Source organism: Trichoderma virens (genome assembly GCF_000170995.1).
Source record: "Trichoderma virens Gv29-8 chromosome Unknown TRIVIscaffold_93, whole genome shotgun sequence".
Taxonomy (NCBI): Eukaryota; Fungi; Ascomycota; class Sordariomycetes; order Hypocreales; family Hypocreaceae; genus Trichoderma; species Trichoderma virens.
The window spans coordinates 147049-168732 of NW_014013656.1; the positions used below are offsets into that span (position 1 = coordinate 147049).

The 21684-nt window shown below is 52.0% G+C and overlaps 7 protein-coding genes across 7 annotated transcripts; 3 read left to right on the plus strand and 4 right to left on the minus strand.

Moving 5' to 3' along the window:
* Window positions 1–25: 25 nt before the first annotated feature.
* Window positions 26–1741, plus strand: TRIVIDRAFT_214982 (uncharacterized protein; the record flags this gene model as incomplete). The annotated part of the gene is made up of 4 exons (XM_014093891.1): window positions 26–259; window positions 318–443; window positions 499–1264; window positions 1317–1741. 4 exons carry the CDS (start codon window positions 26–28, stop codon window positions 1739–1741), a joined length of 1551 nt encoding a protein of 516 aa, XP_013949366.1.
* Window positions 1742–2152: 411 nt separating this feature from the next.
* TRIVIDRAFT_90943 (uncharacterized protein) lies at window positions 2153–3629 on the minus strand (the record flags this gene model as incomplete). The annotated part of the gene is made up of 4 exons (XM_014093892.1): window positions 2153–2497; window positions 2576–3239; window positions 3339–3463; window positions 3545–3629. 3 exons carry the CDS (start codon window positions 3363–3365, stop codon window positions 2442–2444), a joined length of 747 nt encoding a protein of 248 aa, XP_013949367.1.
* Window positions 3630–4386: 757 nt separating this feature from the next.
* Window positions 4387–5733, plus strand: TRIVIDRAFT_111922 (uncharacterized protein; the record flags this gene model as incomplete). The annotated part of the gene is made up of 4 exons (XM_014093893.1): window positions 4387–4427; window positions 4651–4864; window positions 4987–5174; window positions 5239–5733. 4 exons carry the CDS (start codon window positions 4425–4427, stop codon window positions 5395–5397), a joined length of 564 nt encoding a protein of 187 aa, XP_013949368.1.
* A 1384-nt stretch (window positions 5734–7117) lies between these two features.
* On the minus strand, window positions 7118–9661 carry TRIVIDRAFT_113329 (uncharacterized protein; the record flags this gene model as incomplete). The annotated part of the gene is made up of 2 exons (XM_014093894.1): window positions 7118–8548; window positions 8795–9661. Coding segments are annotated over 2 exons (2298 nt in total), but the record flags the coding sequence as incomplete, so codon positions are not given.
* Window positions 9662–11778: 2117 nt separating this feature from the next.
* Window positions 11779–13336, minus strand: TRIVIDRAFT_78296 (uncharacterized protein; the record flags this gene model as incomplete). The annotated part of the gene is made up of 3 exons (XM_014093895.1): window positions 11779–12031; window positions 12146–12689; window positions 12783–13336. 3 exons carry the CDS (start codon window positions 12997–12999, stop codon window positions 12007–12009), a joined length of 786 nt encoding a protein of 261 aa, XP_013949370.1.
* A 1640-nt stretch (window positions 13337–14976) lies between these two features.
* On the minus strand, window positions 14977–17280 carry TRIVIDRAFT_51364 (uncharacterized protein; the record flags this gene model as incomplete). The annotated part of the gene is made up of 3 exons (XM_014093896.1): window positions 14977–16886; window positions 16944–17111; window positions 17169–17280. 3 exons carry the CDS (start codon window positions 17278–17280, stop codon window positions 14977–14979), a joined length of 2190 nt encoding a protein of 729 aa, XP_013949371.1.
* A 534-nt stretch (window positions 17281–17814) lies between these two features.
* TRIVIDRAFT_51404 (uncharacterized protein) lies at window positions 17815–21496 on the plus strand (the record flags this gene model as incomplete). Its single annotated transcript, XM_014093897.1, has 3 exons — window positions 17815–17971; window positions 18013–18428; window positions 18497–21496. The coding sequence occupies 3 exons, from the start codon at window positions 17815–17817 to the stop codon at window positions 21494–21496; spliced, it is 3573 nt and encodes a 1190-aa protein (XP_013949372.1).
* Between the last annotated feature and the right edge of the window lie 188 nt (window positions 21497–21684).

Consider the following 21684-nt stretch of genomic DNA (forward strand, 5'->3'; position numbering starts at 1 on the left):
TTCTATGCCATAGCATACAATCACCATGTACCGCCAATCCAACTCGACGCCGTTTCCACCTGTGGTTGAGGCACCGGCACTCTTTGCCTCCTGGACACCTCGGACCATCTACTATGTGGCTGCCCTCGTTATGCTGCTGGCTGCATGGCTTCTGAGGCCAAAATGTGAGCCTAGCAAGCTCAGTGTACCATTCTATGGAGCTTCGAAATTGAAATGGATCTTTGATGCCGAGTCACAGATTGTTGCTAGCTACAGCAAGGTTAGATTGCGCACGCTTTGTATTATTCTGGACCTTGATGACTTACTTGCCAATCCAGTTTCGGGATCAGGTTTATCAAATCAAGGCGACAGAGGGGATTCAAGCCATGATCCCTCCAAGATTCATCGCCGAGCTCAAGGGGCTACCCGAGGATATTCTCAGCGCCACAGAGGCCGTAGCTGATGTAGGATTCCTTGTTATATCTGTACACTTCACTAAATTCTGACTAATGAATACAGGCTCTCCAAACCAAATACACCAAATTCTCGCCAGGCCACAATGGTGAAATGCTCTCACTTCTCGTTCGAACCAGGTTAACTCAGAACCTCGTCGAGTTGGTCCCTCAGCTCAAAGCCGAACTGGAACATTACATTGGTACCGAATTCCCTTCTTGCGACGACTGGACGCCTGTAAAATGGCAGCCCTTTGCTTTGCGTGGAATTGCCCGTCTGAGTGGCCGAGCTTTTGTTGGGCCCTTTCTGAATCGCGACGAACAGTGGATGGAGGTGACGATCAACTTTGCCATCAACGTCTTCATGTCTGTAATCAAACTACAGTTTTTCCCGGAGTGGGCTCGACCTGTCGCCCAATATGCTGTATCAGACTTGCGCAAGATACGACGAGATATAGATGCCGCAAAGTCTATGCTAAGGCCACTGCTGCAAGAAAGAATACGCGACATGGGGATTTCGACCTTTCATGAGCCGCCGAATGACCTCATGCAATGGCTTATTGAGGCTCTACCTGAGGAGGAAAAAGCAGACGTCCAAGTACACGCCGAACTGCAACTCATCTTGGCAGCCGCTTCGATTCACACCACCAATAACCTGTTGTTTGAATGCATGGCCGATCTTGCTTCACACCCCGAAGTTCAAGTTGAACTACGCAAAGAAGCCTCTCAGATATTGGAGGTGGAAAATGGCTGGGCGCGCAAGGAGAGCATGGCCAAACTCAAGAAGCTCGACAGCTTCATGCGTGAGGTCCAGCGGCTCCGTGGAAATATCAGTAAGTTTTTTTATCAATATCGTTACTTGGGCAAGATTTAACACTTTAGCAGCATCCTTTATCCGCAAAGTCTTGAAGCCGATCGACCTCTCTGATGGCACGCACCTGCCCGCGGGAACAAGAGTACTGGCTCCCCAGGCTGGCATTTCCATCGACGAGCAATTTTTCCACAACCCCGGGGAGTTTGATGCGCTACGTTTCTACCACATGCGGCAAGAGTCGGCCGAAGCGAGCAACCGCTGGCAGTTTACATCCCTTAGCGATACGAACCTCAACTTCGGCGCGGGAAAACACGCCTGCCCCGGTCGATTTTTCGCTGGGAATGAGATTAAACTTATTCTGGCATTCTTTCTTATCAACTACGACGTGAGGCTGAAGAAGGGTAATGCGCGGCCGAAGCCTATGGCGATGGTCATGACGAAGGGACCAGACGCCAATGCTGAGTTCGAATTCAGACGGCGACAGTTGGCAAATTAAATGTACATGTTAAATGAGAAGGGCAAAACTATAGGGTTCTGGGTATATATATGCATACGGTACTGGGCGTTAATGGCATGGCGTTGGGCTGCTAATAGAATAAGCGATGCATACGTAAATGGACAATTTTTTGTGTTAGATTTGCAGCTAAATCAAATCGGATTGTATATCCAATTAATTGACATGATGTTGATATTATGAAGGTGGTTGGGGTGGTTATTGAGGAACAAAGGCAAAAATGGCATGTCAAGATTCCGGGATTCCTCAATTCTACGATGAGCCTCTATATCTCAAGAAGAACATCGAGAAAAAAAGAAAAAAAGGCCACCACAAAGTGAAAGCATCCGCAGAGTAATTAACATGCGCACATCATACCTAGCCAATATCTACTTGATACAAGAAGAGAGGGTTGTAAAAGTGGCAGCATTTCTTTTGCATTGGGCCTAAAACACCCTATATAACAGAACAAAAGCTCAAAGCTAAAGCAGAATTCCCCTTATCCGGAACGCCCCATGCCATTAGTGAATCATCCCTTTAAAACCGAAACCGTTCGGCGCACGAAGAGTTAGATGCAGTAGCAGCCTGATTGGGAATCATTCGTGAAAGCCGAGTAAACAAGTTTTTGGCAACCAGGACTTTATACAAGCCGATATAATTATCGTTCATGGCTTTTTTTTTGTTTATCGAAAAAGACTGGTGCTTACTCGTTGCGCATGTACAGACCGGCGACAAGGCAGTGGTCACGCTCGAAGGGTTCTAGATGGCAAACATGTTAGTTTTTTGAAATCTTTTCAAAAGAGAGGGCTGTGTATAAAAAGTTAGGTCTGTTCTTACCTAGGGTGAGCTGGAATTTGGGCTTGATAGACTCGGCACGCATCTTCTGGACTTCACTGGCAAAGACCTCGGCAGCGGGGGCTGTGCTGTCGATACAGTTGGCCTTGATGGAGATCAAGACACCACCGCCCTGCTTGAGGAACCAGTTGGCGTTCATGGCAACGATACGGGCTTGATCAGGCTGGGCAACATCGGCGAAGATGACATCGACCATGGGGACGACCATGCGGTAGCGGACGGGCTGACGGGCATCCTCGACAATGGGGACAACGTTGGGGCGCTTGGCAGCCATGGCGATGAGATCACGGCCAGAGCGGTTAGAGAACTCAACAGCGTAGACAAAGCCAGTAGGGCCAACCAGGTCAGCAACGTGGGAGACGGAGGTACCGGAGGCAGCACCAAGGTACAGGACACGCGAGCCAGGGCGAATGTAGATATCATCCGCACCACCGGCGATGGCAGCGCAAAGCTTGCTTCGGAAGGGGTTCCAAAGTCGGTACTCGACCTTGGTGGTGGTGGTTGTGCCGTCGCTGTTCTCGACGGTCTCGTCAACGCTGATGCGCTTCTCGCCGTACACGGACTCGCCGGGGGTCATGTTACGGGTAGCGATGCCGTCCTCCTTACCACCGCGGACGACGAAGACGCCGGGGTGACGGTGAGGCTCCTAGTCAAGGCAAACAGCCAAAGTCAGTCAAAGTGCTCTCTCTCTTTGGAACCAAAAAAGTTCAGAGTCTGGAGGGGGGAGATTGGGGATTCAACGTACAATGACAACCTTGGCACCGCCCTTCATGCCACCAGCACCACCACGGGCACCACCGCGGCCACCTCGTCCTCCACGGGCAGGGCCACCGCGACCGCCGCGACCGCCAGGGCCACCTCGACCACCACCTGTTGTGTCGCCTGTTAGCCTCAAAAGCGTTTCAAATCGCAAGCGTCTCTAGACGACGAGCATACCTCGTCCTCGAACACCGTTAGAAGAGCCGCGGCCGCTGAAGCCTCCACGACCACCGCGAGGAGCACCTCCTCCGCGGCCACCGCCGCCACGTCCACCTCGAGCAGTGAAAGGCGCCATGTGTGATAGTGGGATGGATAGAAAAAAAGTTTTTGGATCGCCCTCGGAGGGAATTGAGCAAGAAATGCGCGGGCTGAAGATCTGCGAGCTCAAGAGACTGAACCGAGCAGAGCGCGGGATTCTGAGAATGCAGGTGGCTGGGTTGACTCAAAAGGCCCAAGTTGCCTTTGTATCGGGTCTGCCAAACACGTTTGTTTCTGAGAGACTGGCGAGAAAGAAATTTTTGAAGCTTTTCGCAAGAAGCTTTAGTCGCAGAGTCCACTTTTGGCCATTATTGGCTAGAGCTTTCTGATAGTGGAGCCGAACGCACCGACATTGTTCCGACTGCTTTTGGAAAAAAAAAAAAAAAAAAAAGTTCGTCAGTAGTCACGTGCTTGTATGAAATGCTGAATCATCAAATTAAGATCATGTGACTTGGGAGTTGGATGTTTGGTGAGAGGCTCGAAATCATAGCAAAATTCACAATACTCTGCTATTTCAAATTAATCAATTTACTCACAGGCATGTCAATCTCTATAATAAAATAAGTTCTATTTTTTTTTTCTCTTCACTCTCATACAATTCATCGCGCATTTCTACCATTTTCCCCTGTTCGGTTTGCTGGTAAGTTGAAGCGCGCCACTTGATTGGACCAGGGCAGAGAAACCCTAACACTTCCCGAAGAGGTAAGCGAACATTGTGGTCCGGCCAGCGCTTTAGGGCAAAAGTTCAGAATTTCTCAACTTCAGCCCGCGAACCCACGTCGTCGAATCAGTCACCACCACATAAGCCGTCGAGATGGTGAGTGCCTACCCCCCCAGATTGATGCTTTTGAAGGGCTTGTTGGAAGAGGAGGAAGCTCCGGATTGTCAGGATTGGATTGCTGCCGAGCAAATTGCGCACCTGTTTGGGTCAAAAGCTTGGGAAAATGGACAAAGGCCAACCCCGTGGTTGTGCCACGACAAGAAAATGGGGAGATTGAATCGGATGTACTGACTTTTTCCTCGCCGTTCGAAATATACAGGTTCGATACGCCGCCCAAGAGATTCAGCCCGCGAAATCGGCCCGCGCCCGCGGTGCCTACCTCCGAGTTTCTTTCAAGAACACCCGCGAGACCGCCCAGGCCATCAACGGCTGGAAGCTGCAGCGAGCTGTCCAGTTCCTCGAGAACGTCAAGGAGCACAAGGAGGCCGTCCCCATGCGACGATATGCCGGTGGCACTGGCCGCACCGCCCAAGGTACGACATCGAGATTTCGGGAGAGAGATGGGGAGGCAGATGTACATCTCGAAAGAGAGTTGCCTTGGGGGTTTTTTTCTTTTCATAGACAAGTCATGCTGATAGGTCTTCCTTTGCAACAGGCAAGCAGTTCGGTGTCTCCAGGGCTCGATGGCCCGTCAAGTCCGCCGAGTTCCTGCTCGGTCTCCTGAAGAACGCTGAGGCCAACGCCGACGCCAAGGGCCTCGACACCGGTGCCCTCGTCGTCAAGCACATCCAGGTCAACCAGGCCCCCAAGCAGCGAAGACGGACGTACCGTGCCCACGGTCGTGTATGTATACCCCGACGACATGTGAGATTCGGGAACACCTTGGTTTTCTAACAAAGACGCGCAGATCAACCCCTACATGTCCAACCCCTGCCACATCGAGCTCATCCTGACCGAGGGTGACGAGGTTGTCGCCAAGTCCGAGGAGGTTGCCGGCCGCGAGACTCTCCGCCTCAACGCCCGCCAGCGTGCCGTCCGCGCCCGCAAGGCCATCACTGCCGCATAGAGTGGTAGTGAAGGTTCGGGGTGCAGGCCGTTTTTCTTAAACCAAATGGGCTTTGTTTTTTAACGAGATGAAGAGCGTCTGACAAAAAACACGACCGGGCAAAAGAAAGTGTCTTTTGGTATTTTGCGAGGGGCAAAAGGAATATTTTCGTGGCTTTATTCATCTCCTGGTGTATGGCAGGCTACGGGGAAGGGAGTGTGTCGTTGCATGGCATTTTTTTAAGGGAATACAAAAAATTTGCAATGCAAGCAATCCTCTTTACTTTTTTTCGCAAGGGCCTCAATTGAGCCTTGACGAGAAATCAATGAAATGAAATCAAAAAAACAAAAAAATCACAAAAATCACCTGCTGTGCCTGACGTCATGATCCCTGAGAATGTGAATGATGCAGCACTCAATTGTGATTTGCAGCCGCTTGCTTTGCCATGTATGAAGCAAGTCTTATCTCACTCCACCGTGTTGGATACCCATACAGTTACAGTCTACTAATCTACTCTCCGCCATTGCTGTCCAATCTCATCTCAGACTCGGAACGCTTCACTCAACGACACGTAAGCTCCAACTCACACTGCATCTTGCACTCCAAGTAAACGAGAGGGGTCAATCTATGTTGCAGCACCACCACAGTCAAAGCTAGATCCGTACCAATCAAACAAACACACATACAACATGCAGCCTCCCTGCATAGATGAAGAGCCAATCCTTGCTTCTCATCACATGCTCTTCCAAGGATCGTAGCCCACTTGCAGACTTGTCCCAAGTCATAATTCTCATCATGCGAAACCAAGCATCCAGCACACAGCTTTGTACCTTTTTTTTTTTTCCCTTCCAGTAAGCAATCTTTTTGTCTATATGGCTGATCTGTCTAGCCGGTTCACTCTTAATCCTACCAATATCGATCCTGTATTCAACAAAAATGGGGTATATCCACCCGGTCTCAAGAGTAAAATCCTGAACTCGGAGCAAACAACCCGCAACGAAAGTGAAAATAAGCGATGCGTCGGTGCCAAAGTATTGGCAACCCACCGTCATGCCAGGGTTTTGGGGGAAAAAAAAAGAAAAATCGAAAGAAAAGAAAAGAGGAGAAGAGAAAAAAGGAAAAGAAAAGAAAAGAAGAAGAAGAGTCAGAACAGACAGACAGGGAAAAAAAAAATCGAGTCCAATGTCTGTCTCATCCTGGGTCGAAATGTGTATGCCAATCAATTCAAAGCGCAGGACGCAATGAAGAAGAAAATGGTGCTCCCATATGCATGTATCATAGTTCCAGTTCCAAAGGGTATCTTTTTTGGGAGTACAATTGTTGCTCGTAGAATGATTTTAAGCAACGTGAACCCCGTTTCAGGACTGGTCAGGTTACCTCCCAGAGCGTGTATTTGCTGCGCATAAGCGGAAGGAAGTCGAAGACGCAAAGAAATCAAAGGCAAACAAATCATCAAGATGATGTTGCGCGGAAAAGAGAAAGTGAAAAATAGAAAACACGACGAAGAGAAGAAAACCAAGGGGGATTTGTCCGAATATTGTAAAGGTGGAGATGCCCACGATTTTTCTTCTCGTTCCGAGGCTCTGTATGCATCATGAACTCATTTCAATAGAAAAAAAGCCAATTAAAAGGGACATATTGAGGAAATAGACAAGCATCTGTTTGAACAAACAAGAAAAAAAAAAGTGGAATTGAGGAATCATCCGATTATCTGAATCTCCTCGTCGACATCAATTCTCGCAAGGGTGCCAGAAAAGCGTCCCAAGCCAGGGCATTCAAAACCGTCAGCAATAGCATCATCGGAAATGTAACTTCCATACACCTTGCTCCAGCCATGATCCATGAAGAAAATTTGTTCAAGCGTCTTCGCTTCCAAAGGCAGCATATATGGCAAAATACGGGCGAGGTGCTTATCCTTGGAGTATTGCATAGAGTGAAATATATCATGACGAATGGTGTTGGCAAAGGCATGAGCAGCTTGGCCTTCCGGCGGCAGAAGAGCCCGAATGTCGAGAGTGCGCATGTCCACAAAGACATAGCCACAAGACTTGAAAGATATCGAGCTGATGTTGTACTGAGCCTCGTCAGCATTGAGCTGGTCGACATTTGGCAGGTAGGAGTCCTTGTTGGGATGTGGCAAGGAAAGTTCCTCTGGTCTGACGGTTTCATCAGCATCCAGGCCGGCGGATTCGCGAAAACGGGGAAGGAAACGCATTTTGATGCTAGGGCTGAAATGCTCGCAGAAACCAGACCACGAAAAGAGGTCTGGCATAGTAAGCCTCTCCGGTAGCTGTTCCTCGGGCAAGAGCATTTGCATTGGCATCACACCTGGTGGGAACATGGGGGGTGGTATAGCGGGGGCCGCACCCATGTTACCGACGAGACCTTGGAACATTGCTGGGACCGGAATAGCGGCATCCTCGGCAGGTTGGGGAGCGTTGGCTGGCTGAAGAGAATATATGGGAGGCCCAGAAAGAGACACGGACTCAAATTCCAGCTTGTCAAGAGAGTGCAGCGCCATGGAACGAATAGTTTGCATAAGAACATGTGGGGAGACCCAGCAGTTTTTGAGGGACAGGTGCTTGACAAAGGGCATGTCCAGAAGCTTATCGGTGTCTTTGGCGGCGTCCGGGGCACTCATCAAATCTGGAGACTCAACGAAGGGGGCTGGAAGGATGTACTGGTTGCGCTGGAACGGACCCCGAGCAAACTCGCCGCCGCATATCCACTCAAAGTGAACGTTCTCGATGGTGTGCCGCTGTCCAATGTAGTCATTGAGAAGCTTGTACACCTTGGGAACAGCCTCGGCGGGAGACACCTGTGTGTCAGTGATGACGCCCGGAGATGGCTTGGCAATCTTTCTCCAGTCCGCGATAACGGCGATGGATACGTTCTTGACACAGGGCAAACTCTCCCAGAGCTCCTTGCGGCACAGGATATGGACATGAGCGCTGGGAATCTTGGCAATGGTCACGTTGGTCAGGTTGTCGAAGCAGCCATCCCCAGCATTGTCAATGATGCTGATGACATAGGACTGGATCATGGCACGATGCGCCCACTCTAGCTCAAGAAGCAGCTCTTTCTGGGCCCGCGTGAGGTTGGTCGGGATAAGAGGCTGCCGGATGTTGGGATCCCCCAACGGATCCCGCTCCCGCGGAGGCTCAGACAGGTTCTCAGGTGCCCGGCGTTGGCGGTGAGGCGCAGGCTGATTTGCAAGCTGAGCATTCATATTAGGTACGTGGAATTGCATGTGCTGCGGATGAGGGAGCTGGTGGTTCTGAGGCGGGTGCGGGTGAGGAATCGCTTGCAGAATCGGCGCAATGGCCTGGGTCGGAGCTATCTGTTGCTGTGCAGCCAGCTGCGGATTGATGATCCGCTGCTGGCCCCGACGAGCGTGCCGTCTATCTCGCTCTGGCACTTGCGGGGTCTGCAGGTTCTGCAGCGTGTCGTCGATGGGTATAGCATCACGCTCGTCAAAGTCGATGTGGGAAATTGTGACGCCTTCAGTTTCGAGCAGCAGATCAATGGCCTCGTGGATGTAGAAGCCAGCGAAGCCAGCGTCAGAAATCATCTTCTCCAGAACTCGACGTTTGAAGTTATCTTGCTGAGCCGTGGCGGTTTGGAGATCTCGGGGCACGGGTACGGCATTGTAGTCAGTCGGGAGAGCAAGAGCTTCACTGTTCCTAGGGCGGGTATCTGGACGCCAGTCTCGGGTACCGAAGACGGGGTCAGGGTTGTTCATCTTTCGTACGGCGTGATCAGGGCCCACAAGAAAGCCCAAGCCGGCATCACAGCAGAGGCCCAGGTTAGTCACCTTGGTCAGGCAGCGCAGGGCCTTCTTCATGCTATCAGTCTCATCGGCGGTCTGCTCGAGACCCTCGAGATCCGTGTAGCGATGGTAGGTCTCGTGGGGCCATCGATAGACGCCCCAGAAGGCGGCCACGGCCTCTTGGGCGGGTTTGACTGGCGGATAGGCAAGCGTAAACTCATCCAGCTCGAGCGACAGAGCGAAGCGAAGAATGTGAGGGCCAAACGATTCAAAGATGCGCATGCCGCTGGAAAACAAGCAGGACGTGACGGCATTGTCCTCGTCGCTGTCGAGGCTGGTGTAGAGCTCCGAGCGGAAGGGCACGACGACATTTCGAAAGTACTGGGCAGAGACCTTGGCCTCAAATTCCCTGCACACCAGGCGGAGCGCCTGGATATCAGCCCGGCTCAGATACCGGGTGATGATTTCAAAGATCTCGACCGGTAGCTGCGCCATTGGCCAAGCTGCAATGGGAGACGACGGCCGCGAGGCTGAAGAGCGGAGTGAAGAGGGGGCTTGCGAAGACGATTCAGCGTTGCGGGCGATGAAGCCGAACAGAGATAAAGCTGATGATAATGAGTGTGATGATGGGCTTGTGCTGGCTGAGTAGGAAGAGGATGCGGAAGAAGAGGAAGAGGTGGATAAGGCAGACGGAGTTGCGGGGCGCTTTGTAGCTGTGCTGGCGGCCCTGTTTGCGCTAGCAGGCGGCCGGAGCTTCTGGCCAGCCACGCTGAATGCACTGTCGAATAGGTGCAGCCCCAACAGCCTATCGATGGATAGGGCCGTGCCAACGAAAGGCATCGGCGAGTTACAGGTGTTGGCCCGCTATCGGCTCAATGGCGCTGATAGAGTTGGAGGAGCAGATGGAGAACGTCGGGTGTCAAGAAGAAGGTTAAAGAGAAGTTTAAGTAGAGGTAAGGAGGGGAGAAGTACTGTTGAGGAACGCCGGATGGATCCTCCCTTTTCTTCTGATTTCACTTGGGACTTTACTAATACCGGCACCAACAGTGTCTGTACGGCGCAGTAGTAATATCAAATGTGAGACACCCGCCTCGGCCAGGCAGGCTTCCTTGTGATGTTATCCGCTGTTTTTCTTTTCTCTTCTTTTTAATTAGGCGTCGGAAAGCTCCACAGTCTCAGGTCGGGGCCTGAACTTTGGCTGGACACGAAGCAAGCGGGTGAGTGAGAAATGAACTACTACCTGACGAGGACGATACATGAGTGCGTGTTGGTAGGCATGGAAACAGGAGGCGGCATGGCGCAGAGGAGAAGATGCTAAGCTACATGTACGTATACTCTACGGCAGCCGAAGTTACCCGCTGAGGAGAAATGCATTCACTCCAGAGCTACTAGGTAATCACAGGAGCAAAACTGAGTGGCCGGTCCAGATAGGATGCGTCCGCTGTCCATCTCATCTCAGCCACAATATCTGTGTATTCCGTCCGTTGCCATGGAAGATTCCAGCTGCTACAGTAAAACACATCAGATTATGTAGGCTTTGCAACAAGGGCAGTCTGCAGGTCATCCTCCTCCAGTCAAGCAGAGCCTCTCAGCTGAACTCGTCTGCTGGTTCGCGGATTCCCCAGGCACCAGTCACCAGTCAGGCCCGACATCATCCGGAGATCCCTCCATCCAATATGACGAGATCCGATCGCCTGATTACTGTGATGGCCCCGATATTACTGTGCATCGACTAAGTCAGTAAGGCGGCCCCCGGCACTAGTGATCTTCCGGGTTCACCGCAACGCGGAGGCGGAGCCCATGCTAGCAGGCCCCTGTACTAGCAGCTTTACAGAGGCCCTCGCCCTGGAAAATAGAGGCACCAGTGCCGCTAGAGCAGCGATTAGTGGCTCCGCTAAGGGCCGCGGGCCAGGGCCGGTGCTGTGGCATGCCAAGCGTTGATAGACACTGCCGTACCGGTACTCCAGTCTGGACGGCAATTGCGGTGGCAGTTGGTTGGCGTGTGTGCGGGCCAAGGTACAGGCACAACTTGACCAACCAGGCCGTGCGCCAGTTAGGCGGCCACGCTAACCCCAATGAGGTCGGCCAGAAGCTCCCTTCAACACCATCACGAAATTGACCAGCCATACGGGGATTTTACTCGCTATTTACATCCCTCCTTGGTGTGTTGTCAGCCTCACTTCCTGCCGGTCCAGACTTGTCCAGGTTCTTTTCCCTTCTCTTCTTTTCTTTTTGCTCCCCTTTTTCTTGTCGCAGGATTCGATTGCAGCAAACCCAGGCAAACACGATGATATGATGATGACGTCGGGCGTGACTTGACCTCATCAAAGGTCGGCTCAGAGCGGCGTAACCTCGGGGCTTGGTCTCCAGCTGAAGTTGGTGACACAAACTAAAACGCCGTCTGTTATTGTCTCAATCTAGTGTTTTGCTGCTCAAGACACAGATCAGAGTGGCATCTGCGTCTTTCCCTCGGCTGGTGCAGTTTTGTATTATCCGCGGTCTTACTCACGAAGTATAGCCAATAGCACCTCACGCTTTTCATACGGCACACACATCCTACGCTCACTTCAAGCAGAGTGCGCGCTGTAAATATCGATTTCGGTTCTCACTTTGTTCAGTACTAGTAAGTGTGTGTGTGTGCAAGCTACTTGTATTGACATATATTTATATATACATCTCAATCATTTTTCTTTGAAGAATAAAACGCTAACCAACCCTCAGATAATTAATGAAATATGCCACCAGGCTGATAAGTGAAGCCTAGGCAATAGTAACAAGTGTATAGAAACCCAAAAAAGTCAAAAGAGATGACCACCCTCTACCCGTCTCGTCTCCGTCTCGCCCGTCCAGCTTCTCGTCTCTCAGTTGCTTCCCCAGAACCAGTATCTAAAGGCAAGTCATGTCAGCACTGCAATCACCAAGCGTCATGTTTATGGATCCACTTGCTCCGAACATGTGGAGAGCTGAAAACCAGGGACTAGGGACAAAATGATGACTTACACTGCTGAGTACTGCACTTGAATGTTGGCCGCCTGGCCCTGGCATGTAGCCGGCGGGTTGCCTCCGGCCGTGTTGACCCTGTACACCTCCTTGATGCTGCCCGTGGCGCCATCCTTGGCCGTGAGCTTCAACCACGGAACCGCACTTGAGCCCGATGGCCCTGGTACCGCCGTGGCTGGTGCGGGAGCGCTGCCGTTCTTAGCACAGGGCACAGTGCCAAGGTCTAGAGTGGGCATGTCCAAGTTGAAGAAGGGCGTGGTGCTGTCGACGAAGAAGTGGTGGCCAGACACAGGCAGCATCATCGGGCCAAGTGGTCCAGCGGTGGCTGCGTCGTAGTTAAAGTTGACGGCCATGTTGGGCACCTTTTGCAAGAGGTCCTGGCTAATGGACGCAATGCAGCTGACGTTGAAAAGAGTGGCCACGGCACCGGCAGCTACGGGAGCTGCATCGGGATTGCTGGTATCACACGTGTAGTTCTGAGTGCCGCGGCCGACGGCAACGTGATGCACGGTCAAGCCTGCAGATGGAGGGAGCAGCCCGTCGACTGTATGTGTGCCGCTTGTCAGCCATGTCATGTCTCCTCATCCGCCATGTCGAGTATACACGGCCAGGATGGAGTCGGAACATCGAGACTTACTCATGGGCATCTGGGCCTTGGACAGATCGCATACTGGCACCACCGGTCGTACCTTGGAGGTCTGGACCTTTGACGCAAGCAGGTTGAAGTAACTTGATAGAGAGTCCAGTGCTACTGCAGGGTTTGCGATATCTGAGAGGTCGAGTCTGGGGAGGGCCGGAGCGGCGCGAGCTCCAAAGACGGCCAGCGATGATACCAGGAGGGTTGATGAACGCATTGTGTATGTGTGTGTGTATGTGTATGTGTATAGAGGGAGGAAGAAGATGTTCTTTTTATCTTTTTCTTAATTCAGACCAGATGCAAAGCCAATAACCAGATTGGTGGAAGATGACAAGACAATTGTAACCAAGGACCAGCCGACGACGGTAGTAGTGATGCTGATGTTTTCGGTTGCCGAAGAAATACAATATGACTGCAAACAATAAAGTACCGACGAGCAAGGAAATGAACCCGCACCCGCACTTAGGAAATAAGGAAGAAGAAGAAAAGAAACAAAAGGAAACGGACAAAAAAGGAAATGTGATATGCAAGAAATATTCAAGCTGTGATTGTTTCTACCAGAAATTCCCGAAACCCAAAACAATGCGGCCACCAACCTCTCTTATAAGCCAACACAAATTCCCCTCCCACTCTCCCCCCCATGTCTCACGCAAATCTAGGCGAGCACTTATTTCCAGATGATGCCATTTTCGGACGGTTGCGTGTACTTTGGCTCGCTTGGGCCGTTTGCCGCCATTCCGATCCGGCGCCAAAAATTGGGAAGAAAAGAAATAGATGGCGGGAAATGGGAGAGAAGAACACCAGCAGCCAGGAGTGGGAAGACGAGAGCGCAAAGGTAACAGTAGCAGGGTTCATCTTTGGCTTCCTGTTGCCGCCGACGGGATTGATTGGACGAGACATGGCGATGGATGAGGCGCGCTGGACAGGGATGCCGGGATGGGAGGGATGTGATTGGCTTGAGTTAGGCGCCCGGCCTGGTAGAGATGCAGGCATTGAAATGGCGATGTATCGTTTGCGCTGGAGAAGATGAGATTCAAGGTTGAAGGTAGCATGGAAGCAATATAATACAATATAGATGAATACGAATAGCCATCTTGGCGTAATTTATTTAGATCTTTTGGAGAGCGTGGTACGTGTCGTGAGGGAAATGGTAACTTCGAGTCTGTGAACCAGAGCCCGAGATCCCAAGACGAGACATCAAGAGCACATGATCCATCTCCAATCTGATTTGCTTTGTGCATGTTTGATTCATTCATCATGCAGAGAGAAACAATCCATCTTAATCTCCATCTACATCTACATCATCTCCAACTACATCATTCCTCAGCTCATCTCTTCACCACCACCAAACAAAAGCCCATTCCCCCCACCAAAATGGCGCCCGCCGTCTTCCTTCGGCCCGCCGGCAATCAAAAAACCACGGCGGTTAAACCAACACCTTAAATAAAAAAAAAACCGAACCATTTTCTTTTATCTGCCCGCATCGCATCCAATCAGTCCCAGTTATCCCGAAATAGAATCTCGGAGATCTCGCTCCAGGCCAATCAGCCCCCCCGATCTCTTTAATTCGCCCGCCCACGCGAGCATCTACTGTACCAAAAGTCCTATTCACCTTGGCAAAGTCTTTTTTTATCTGTCCCCCCCATTGAAAGTAAAGTGCGTGTTAGCGCTGCTACGCTGCGTATTGTGTTTATGCAAAGAAGACGAGCAGCTTGGCTATTCCGTTCGTGGCCAATAGGTATTTTGCCGTGACCAATTGATTACAACAGACAGTTTGTACGCCATAAACTCGCGGATATCCAGTCTTGGTTCCCCTCTTTGGGCCGCGCTCAACGGCCGGCGTCTAACATGAATAGCACCACGTATGCTTGGCTCATATGCAATGGTGCTCCTTTCATCTCACGAGACCCAATTCAAAGTGCCTAGTAGTGGATGAGCAGCGCAGGTTGAATATCACACGCACAATACAGTGGCACACGCACATGCATTCTCATCTTGCTCAAGCCACTGTCTATCCCTCCGGGCAATAGCCATCATCAATGCCATCATCCCAAAGTCGCACTACTCCAACGAAAACAAGTGGAGGGAAACAAGGCTCCGCGTGTATCATACATAGTACATGCCATATCCAAAAAGAATTCTCCTCTCAGCCCATTCAACGCTCAACTACCGCTCTCACATGGCCACCTCTTGTTTACCCATCAAATCCATCTTCTTGCCATTCTCCATGACTTGCTCCCCCTCCACTAACCCCCCCTCCACCAGACGCTGCTCCCGCTGCCGCCGCCGCTGCCGATGAGCCGAAGTTGCTGGCGTGTCTCTCAAAGTCCGCCGTCCCCATCCAGTACAGCGAAAAGAAGACGAGTATATGGAGTGCCACGCAGTACGCGGCAAACAGGTTTCTGCTTGTCCGTGACGCCAGCACCATGCGCGTGATTGAGTAGACCACCCTCTCAGGGAGGCTCATGCGCCGGTATGCTCTGGCTGACTCTCTGCCACGGAACGCCGCAAACGGCGATATGTTGGACTCGTACGCTTTTCGGTACCGATCCAGCTCCATGCCGGGGTTTCCTGTCCCGCCAATGGTAACCGTTGACGGGTTAGGATTCGTTGCGTACGCCGATGAGGAAGACGTCGTGGCTCCTCCTCGGCTATACGTCGAGACGTACCTCGTCTTCTCGTAAAGATTCAGGTTGTCTTTTTGTAGAGCGGCCACTTCTTGTCGGAGTTGCTGCACTACACGGTGGCTCTCTGAAAGCTCCTGCTCCAACTGAGCGTTCCTCTTCCTGAAGCGGTCTCTCTGTGCCGTCACCATCGGGAGGATACCTGATCCTCCTCCCATCGGCTCACGCTCTCCTAACGTTGTCCGAGGATCTATTCCACTAATGATGGAAGATGTGGGTGAGATCCTCCCCTTGCGTCCCTGGGCCCGGGTAATGTAGGTGCCGGCAACAGATGCACCAGATGGGAAAGCGTTCGCCCCTTCTGCCTGGAGATTCTCCAGGTCGCTCTCCAGCTTCTCGTTCAGGTTCTGGGCCTTCTCCAGTTCCGCATTGGTCCGCGAGAGCTCCTCCTGTAGATCTTCTAACCTACGCTGTAGGTCTTGATGCGATACCCGGAGAATCGTGAGCTCATCGTTGAGTTTCTTGTTTCGTGCCAGTAAGAGCTTCTCCAGCGTGTCCCCCTTGCTGGGGACGCCTTCAATGTCTTGCGGCACCTCATCATCGTCGCCAGTCGAGAATTCAATGCTCTTGAGGACCTCAAGCTCCTGTTTGACCTCTTCGTAATCGGCCCACTTATCAACCTTTGCCTTGAGAGACTCCTTTTCCTCTTTCAATAGGGCCACTTCCCGTTCTACTGATCGTAGCTTGCCGTCGATATCGCGTTTGAACCCTTCCTTCTCTACCCTCGCTGCTTCCAGTTTGCGTACCAGAGAGGAATTCTCCGAGCGCATTCGCATGTACCCGGGGTCATCTTCCAGGGACGTCGAGTTTTGAGATTGCCTTGTCGACTTGGCTTGGGCAAGCTCAAGTCTCATCTGCTCATTCCGCGCTTCGACCTCAGCCAGCCGAGAACTAGTCCTCTCCAAATCCGCGTGGAGCATCTCCAGCTCTGCGTTCGAGGCCTGATTGCGCTGGCCATCCTGATCATCGCCACTGGCTTTCCCTAGCCGCTGGTTGACTTCGTAGTTGGCCTTTAATTCACTCAACAAGCGCTCTTGGTTCGCAATTTTCTCTTCCAGCGTCTTTTCCTTAGCCTCCCAGTTATCCTTCTTCTCGTCCAGCACAGCGGTCCACGACGCCTCCACTTCCTTCACCTTGCCTTCCAAATTATCCTCCAAATCTTTGCGAGCAGCGCGTTCGCTCTGAAGCCGCGACTCGGATTCTTCAAGCTGCGCCGTGAGCTTCGAGACACTTTTTTGCAGGTGCTGGTTTTCTTCTGTTATCTTTGGCAGAGTATCCTCGGATACCAGCATCGAGTCGACCGAGGCTTCCAGCAACGGGTATGGATCGGGGGCTTCTGATAACGAGCTGTAGGCCTTGAGAAACGCCGAATTGACCGATTTGGAGTGGTTCGTAAGGAGATCGATAAAGGTTTGGTATGCTATAGTCGCACTAGGTCAGTTGCCATTCTTTCCCATGTAAAACGCAGCAAACACACCTTTAAGAAGCCCTTTGATCTCCGTCAACTTTGTGGCATCATCTGATTTCCTAAAGTCCTTTGTCTTCTGCGCCAACTCCTTGCGCTGCACTGTCGAGTCTCGCTGATACGTGACAATCTCCGACGCCGTGTTGTCCAGGTTGGATATCAAGGTAGTCAGGTCGACATCTGCGCAGCACAGTTAGACAATACAGTTGCATTTGATTCTCAGTACCCTTCACATACTCCGCCACGCCGAGATGGCATGAGAGAACTTGTTTCCTCCAGCATCAGCATCAGGGCCGCTGCTCTGCGCCACAGCCGAGACAGCTGCAGCCCCTTCTGTGTCGCTGGACATGGTGCTTGAGCTGCTGTCTTTGTTCTTTCCACAGCTACCAAGGAGGGGAGCCGATCAGACGCCCAAGCATTGAGATGTAGAGCCCGCGCCGTGTTGTTCAGAGAGCGAGTGCTGGCGCTCCAATGATGGTAGAGGATCTGGCTTGATGCGTGTTGTGAAACGATTGACGTAGCCAGAGCTGTACTGCTTGCGACAGCTTTCAGGCGCAGTGCCCCGTAATTACAGTGCAAAGAGTGCCTCTTGGTACTGCTAATGGCTCGTCACAGGGGGTTGGCGCGCCCCACCTCAGCCTCGCCAGCACTAAGCTCGGCAGTTTCCAGCTTGGACGGAAGGCTGGCGCATTCGTCACCAACGAGCTCTTTAGGACCTCTCTCCCCTCTTCAAGACCGAAGACGCTATACTCGCCGGATCCTCCGTCTTGGGGCCTCTAGACGCCAGCCAATATGAACCAAGTGTCCAGATGGCACTACTTGTAAACGATACTCTTTCATGACATCCCATGGCCCTGGTGGAGGGGCATCATCGTCATCCACCATGGCCTCGCCGAGCATCAACGCGGATCCCCAAAATGGGCCATATGTGCTGCAACCGTGGGTAGATTCGGTGCCTCTGTCTGCAGACGGCTCTGAGGACGGCATCAAGATCAATTGCGTCGAATATTTTGGTTTGTGGCCTCTTTGCTCTCAACTACGTCGCATATAACACCCCAAATGCTAATGTTAACTGGCGCAGACGGCAATCTATACGTTGGAACCTCTGCCTCCGAGCTTCTCCATTTCTTCAGCATCCCTCCCGATCCCTCCGACAAGTCCGGGCGCCCTGTTTTCATCCCAGCTTCCAGGCTCTCGCCTGCGTTCGCCGAGAATACTACGGCACGGCCTGGTGTCCAGCAAATCCTACTACTACCCCGAGTCGGCAAGGCGTGTATATTGTGCAATGGAACAGTCACTTTCTACTCTCTTCCGGAGCTGAGTCCGGTATTTGGGGCAAAGCAGGTCAAGAACTGCGGCTGGGTCGGTGGCGTCGACTTGAACGAGGTGGAACAGGGCGATGGTGTCACGAACACTGGCGAGACGGTCACAGTTCTTCTTTCCCTTAATCGACGAATTCAGGTGGTTAAAATCGATGAAGACGTACGCGCCGTCAAGGTATGTTATGCAACCCGCATCATCTCGACATTTTCATACTTGGTGATCTCACTGCTCACATGTTCCAGAACATCGACTTTGCGGGCAGCAGCCTTTCTGTCCGGCGTGACTCCATAGCTTGCGTGGCAGATTCAAAAACATACGCCCTCATCGATGTTAATCGGCAGCTAAAGATTCCTCTCATGAATATATCATCATTGGAAGAGAACCCCGACTCTGACGAATTTGGACATGTTCAAAATATCGCCAAGGACGCAGGCAGAAGCATTGCTCGAAGTGCCTCTTCAAACCAAAACCGGTCACAGAGCAGCTCGCGAGGCCATGGCCGAAGTTCTAGCCTGGGAAATACTGCTACCGCCGTGGACTCACCAAAACCCGATTCGCAAGGAGCAAGCCCGCGGCTCCCTCCCACACAAACGCTCTCTCCTCCCGGACAGCCGTCGAGCCCTCGGCCCCCTGAAGAGCATAGTTCGACTCCGCCACCCCTTGATAAACCCCTACCTGCACCCCCTCCATCCTCTAGCCCAGCACCACGGCCTGTGATAGCTTTGCTGAGGCCACACATTGCTTCGCCAACCCCGGAGGAATTCCTTCTTGTTATGGGCACCAGCCCCTCGGATCCTGGCGTTGGCATGTTTATAAACCTTGACGGCGATCCCACACGACCAACAATCACGTTTGATATATACCCTGAGCAAGTCATGGTTGATCGCAGTTCGTCGGATGATGCCGCCTCAACAGAAGACGAGGACGGCTATGTATTTGCGTCCATGACAAAGGAGATCAATGGCGTTTCTCGCAGCGGAGTGGAAATTCAAAGCTGGAGTGCCGGCAATGAAGCGCATCCCGAAAAGCAGTGGTTAGAAGCCGGCGATCCGGATCTCGACGGGACATACGGGATTCGAACTGTCGCCAGCAGCCAGGAAACTCAATCCGATGAGGTTATCGAGAAACTAAGTATGAAGAAATTCATACCATTTCCAAGCACAGCTGAATCAACCGCCCCAACGGTGTCTACTCTAAAGCCCTCAGACTCTCGGACTGCCCTCTCGATAGAACGGCTGTCAAAGGAGCGAGAGCTTTTTGAACGCGATCACGAGTCACAAGATGGAGAGTCGCTTCCAGAGGGGTGGGAGGCCTCAAGGGCCGTAGAAGGAGAAGAATTTGCTCGCCGGCTGTCGAAATCCAGAACACGTGTCGCTGTATGGCGTGGCAACCGCATTTGGTGGGCCGCTCGGAATCCCTTGATAGTCCAGCTCGACAAAAGATTGGAGGCTGCCCGCCTAGCCGGACAAACCGAGAAGCAGGACATTGATAAGCGTGCAATCATCATGGTTTTGTCAGTCATTCGCGACCGTGACCCAAGTACAGAGCTTGAGTTCACTACATTTGGCTACATACAGCAAAAAGCTGGAGTAATTCTCTTGATTAATCTCCTTCTTTCCGCGCCGGACCAGGAATTCTCAGATGAGGAGCTAAATGCTCTACAGGAGGTCCTCGTAGAAAGCAAACTTGACCCGCGAGTTGTGTTGTCTCTGATTCCAGGAGTACGGAATGAAATCATAGAGGGTCGTCGAGGTATTTGGATCTATGGCGGTGTAAAGGAGTTACCAGAAGCGTTCCTAGAAAGTCCAGCATTCCAGACGCTATATCAAGGAGGCATAAGGGGTCTTCAGCTACAGACTTTGCATTTCCTCAGGCGCTACTTGCAGGCTTGGAGAAAGATGAAGGGCTTCGGAAGTGTGTCAGTCGAGCCTGAAGTATTCCGAACTGTGGATGCCGCATTGCTTCTCGTTCTGCTAGAGCTTGACAGGCATTCTCCTAAAGGTCTGGGGAAAGGAGGCGCCGTCAGAGCAGAGCTAGGCGCATTGGTAGATGGCGGCATGGATTGCTTTGACCGAGCCGTTGGTCTCTTGGAGTCGTATCACAGATTCTTTGCCTTGAGCAGACTATACCAAAGCCGCAAGATGTCTGCTGATGTGCTGGCAACTTGGAAGCGTGTCCTCGAGGGAGAAGAAGACGACGCTCAAGAGCTGACGGACGGTGAACAAAGGGTACGCGAGTATCTTACCAAGATCAGCAACCAAGCGCTTGTTCAAGAATATGGTCTGTGGCTGGCCAATAGAAACCCGAAACTCGGTGTGCAGGTATTCGCGGAAGACAAGGGCAAATCGCCCAAGTTTGAGCCCACCAAAGCCGTAGAGCTGCTGCGTGCGGAGGCTCCCGGCGCGGTCAAATATTATCTGGAACACCTGGTATTCGATAAAGGTTACGAAACCTACGTCAATGAACTCATCTCTTACTATTTGGAGATTGTCATTGACGATCTCGAATCACCTACAAGCCGGGAACGCGTCCTGGCCGCATATACCGCCTACAAAGCCCTGCAAAGCCCCAAGCCAACGTACAGGCATTTCTTGACGGAAAACGCCCCTGAGGACGACGAAGTCTGGCAAAGCCGCCTTCGACTTCTTCAACTCCTAGGCGGGCCTCACGAATACGACATTGCCGCCATCCGGGAGCGCACAGACAGCCTATCGGACGATTTGCTCGTCCCCGAGACCATCATCATTGCTGGCCGGGAACGCAAACACGAAGATGCGCTGCGTCTCCTGGTCCATAAACTCGGCGACTACGATACCGCCGTCTCCTACTGCCTCCGCGGCGGCGCAACCATATACTCCCCCATCCAGGGCCGCCGCGACAGCATCCCCGAGGTGGAGCAGCAACGCCGCCTCTTCCAGGTCGTTCTCAGGGAGTTTCTCGCCATTGACGACGTCAGCGACCGAGTCGAGCAGACGAGCGCCCTGCTCGACCGCTTCAGCGGATGGTTCGACATCGACGACGTGCTGGCCCTCATCCCGGACCGATGGTCGGTCGACATCATTGCGGGCTTCCTCGTCGGGGCTCTACGGAGACTCGTCCAGGAGAAGAACGAGGCGATGATGACGAGGGCTCTGAGTGGCACGGAGAATTTGAGGGTTAGCTATGATTTGGTTGTTAAGATGGAGGAAAAGGGGGCGACGATTGAAAAGGCTGTGGGACAAGAGGCGTCGGGGCAGGAGTAGAGTTGTTTTCGTTTTTATGGAATGAAGAGCATGTTTTATTTTTTGGAGAGCGATTTTGATGGCGTTGTTTTGGGGGGTTGTGAGATTAGGTGAGGTGAATGTCCATATGAATGAATGAAATATATACATGTACGTTTTTATTTATGCATAGAGCGAAAATGGCTGATTATTCACGCAACGCAGCAAAT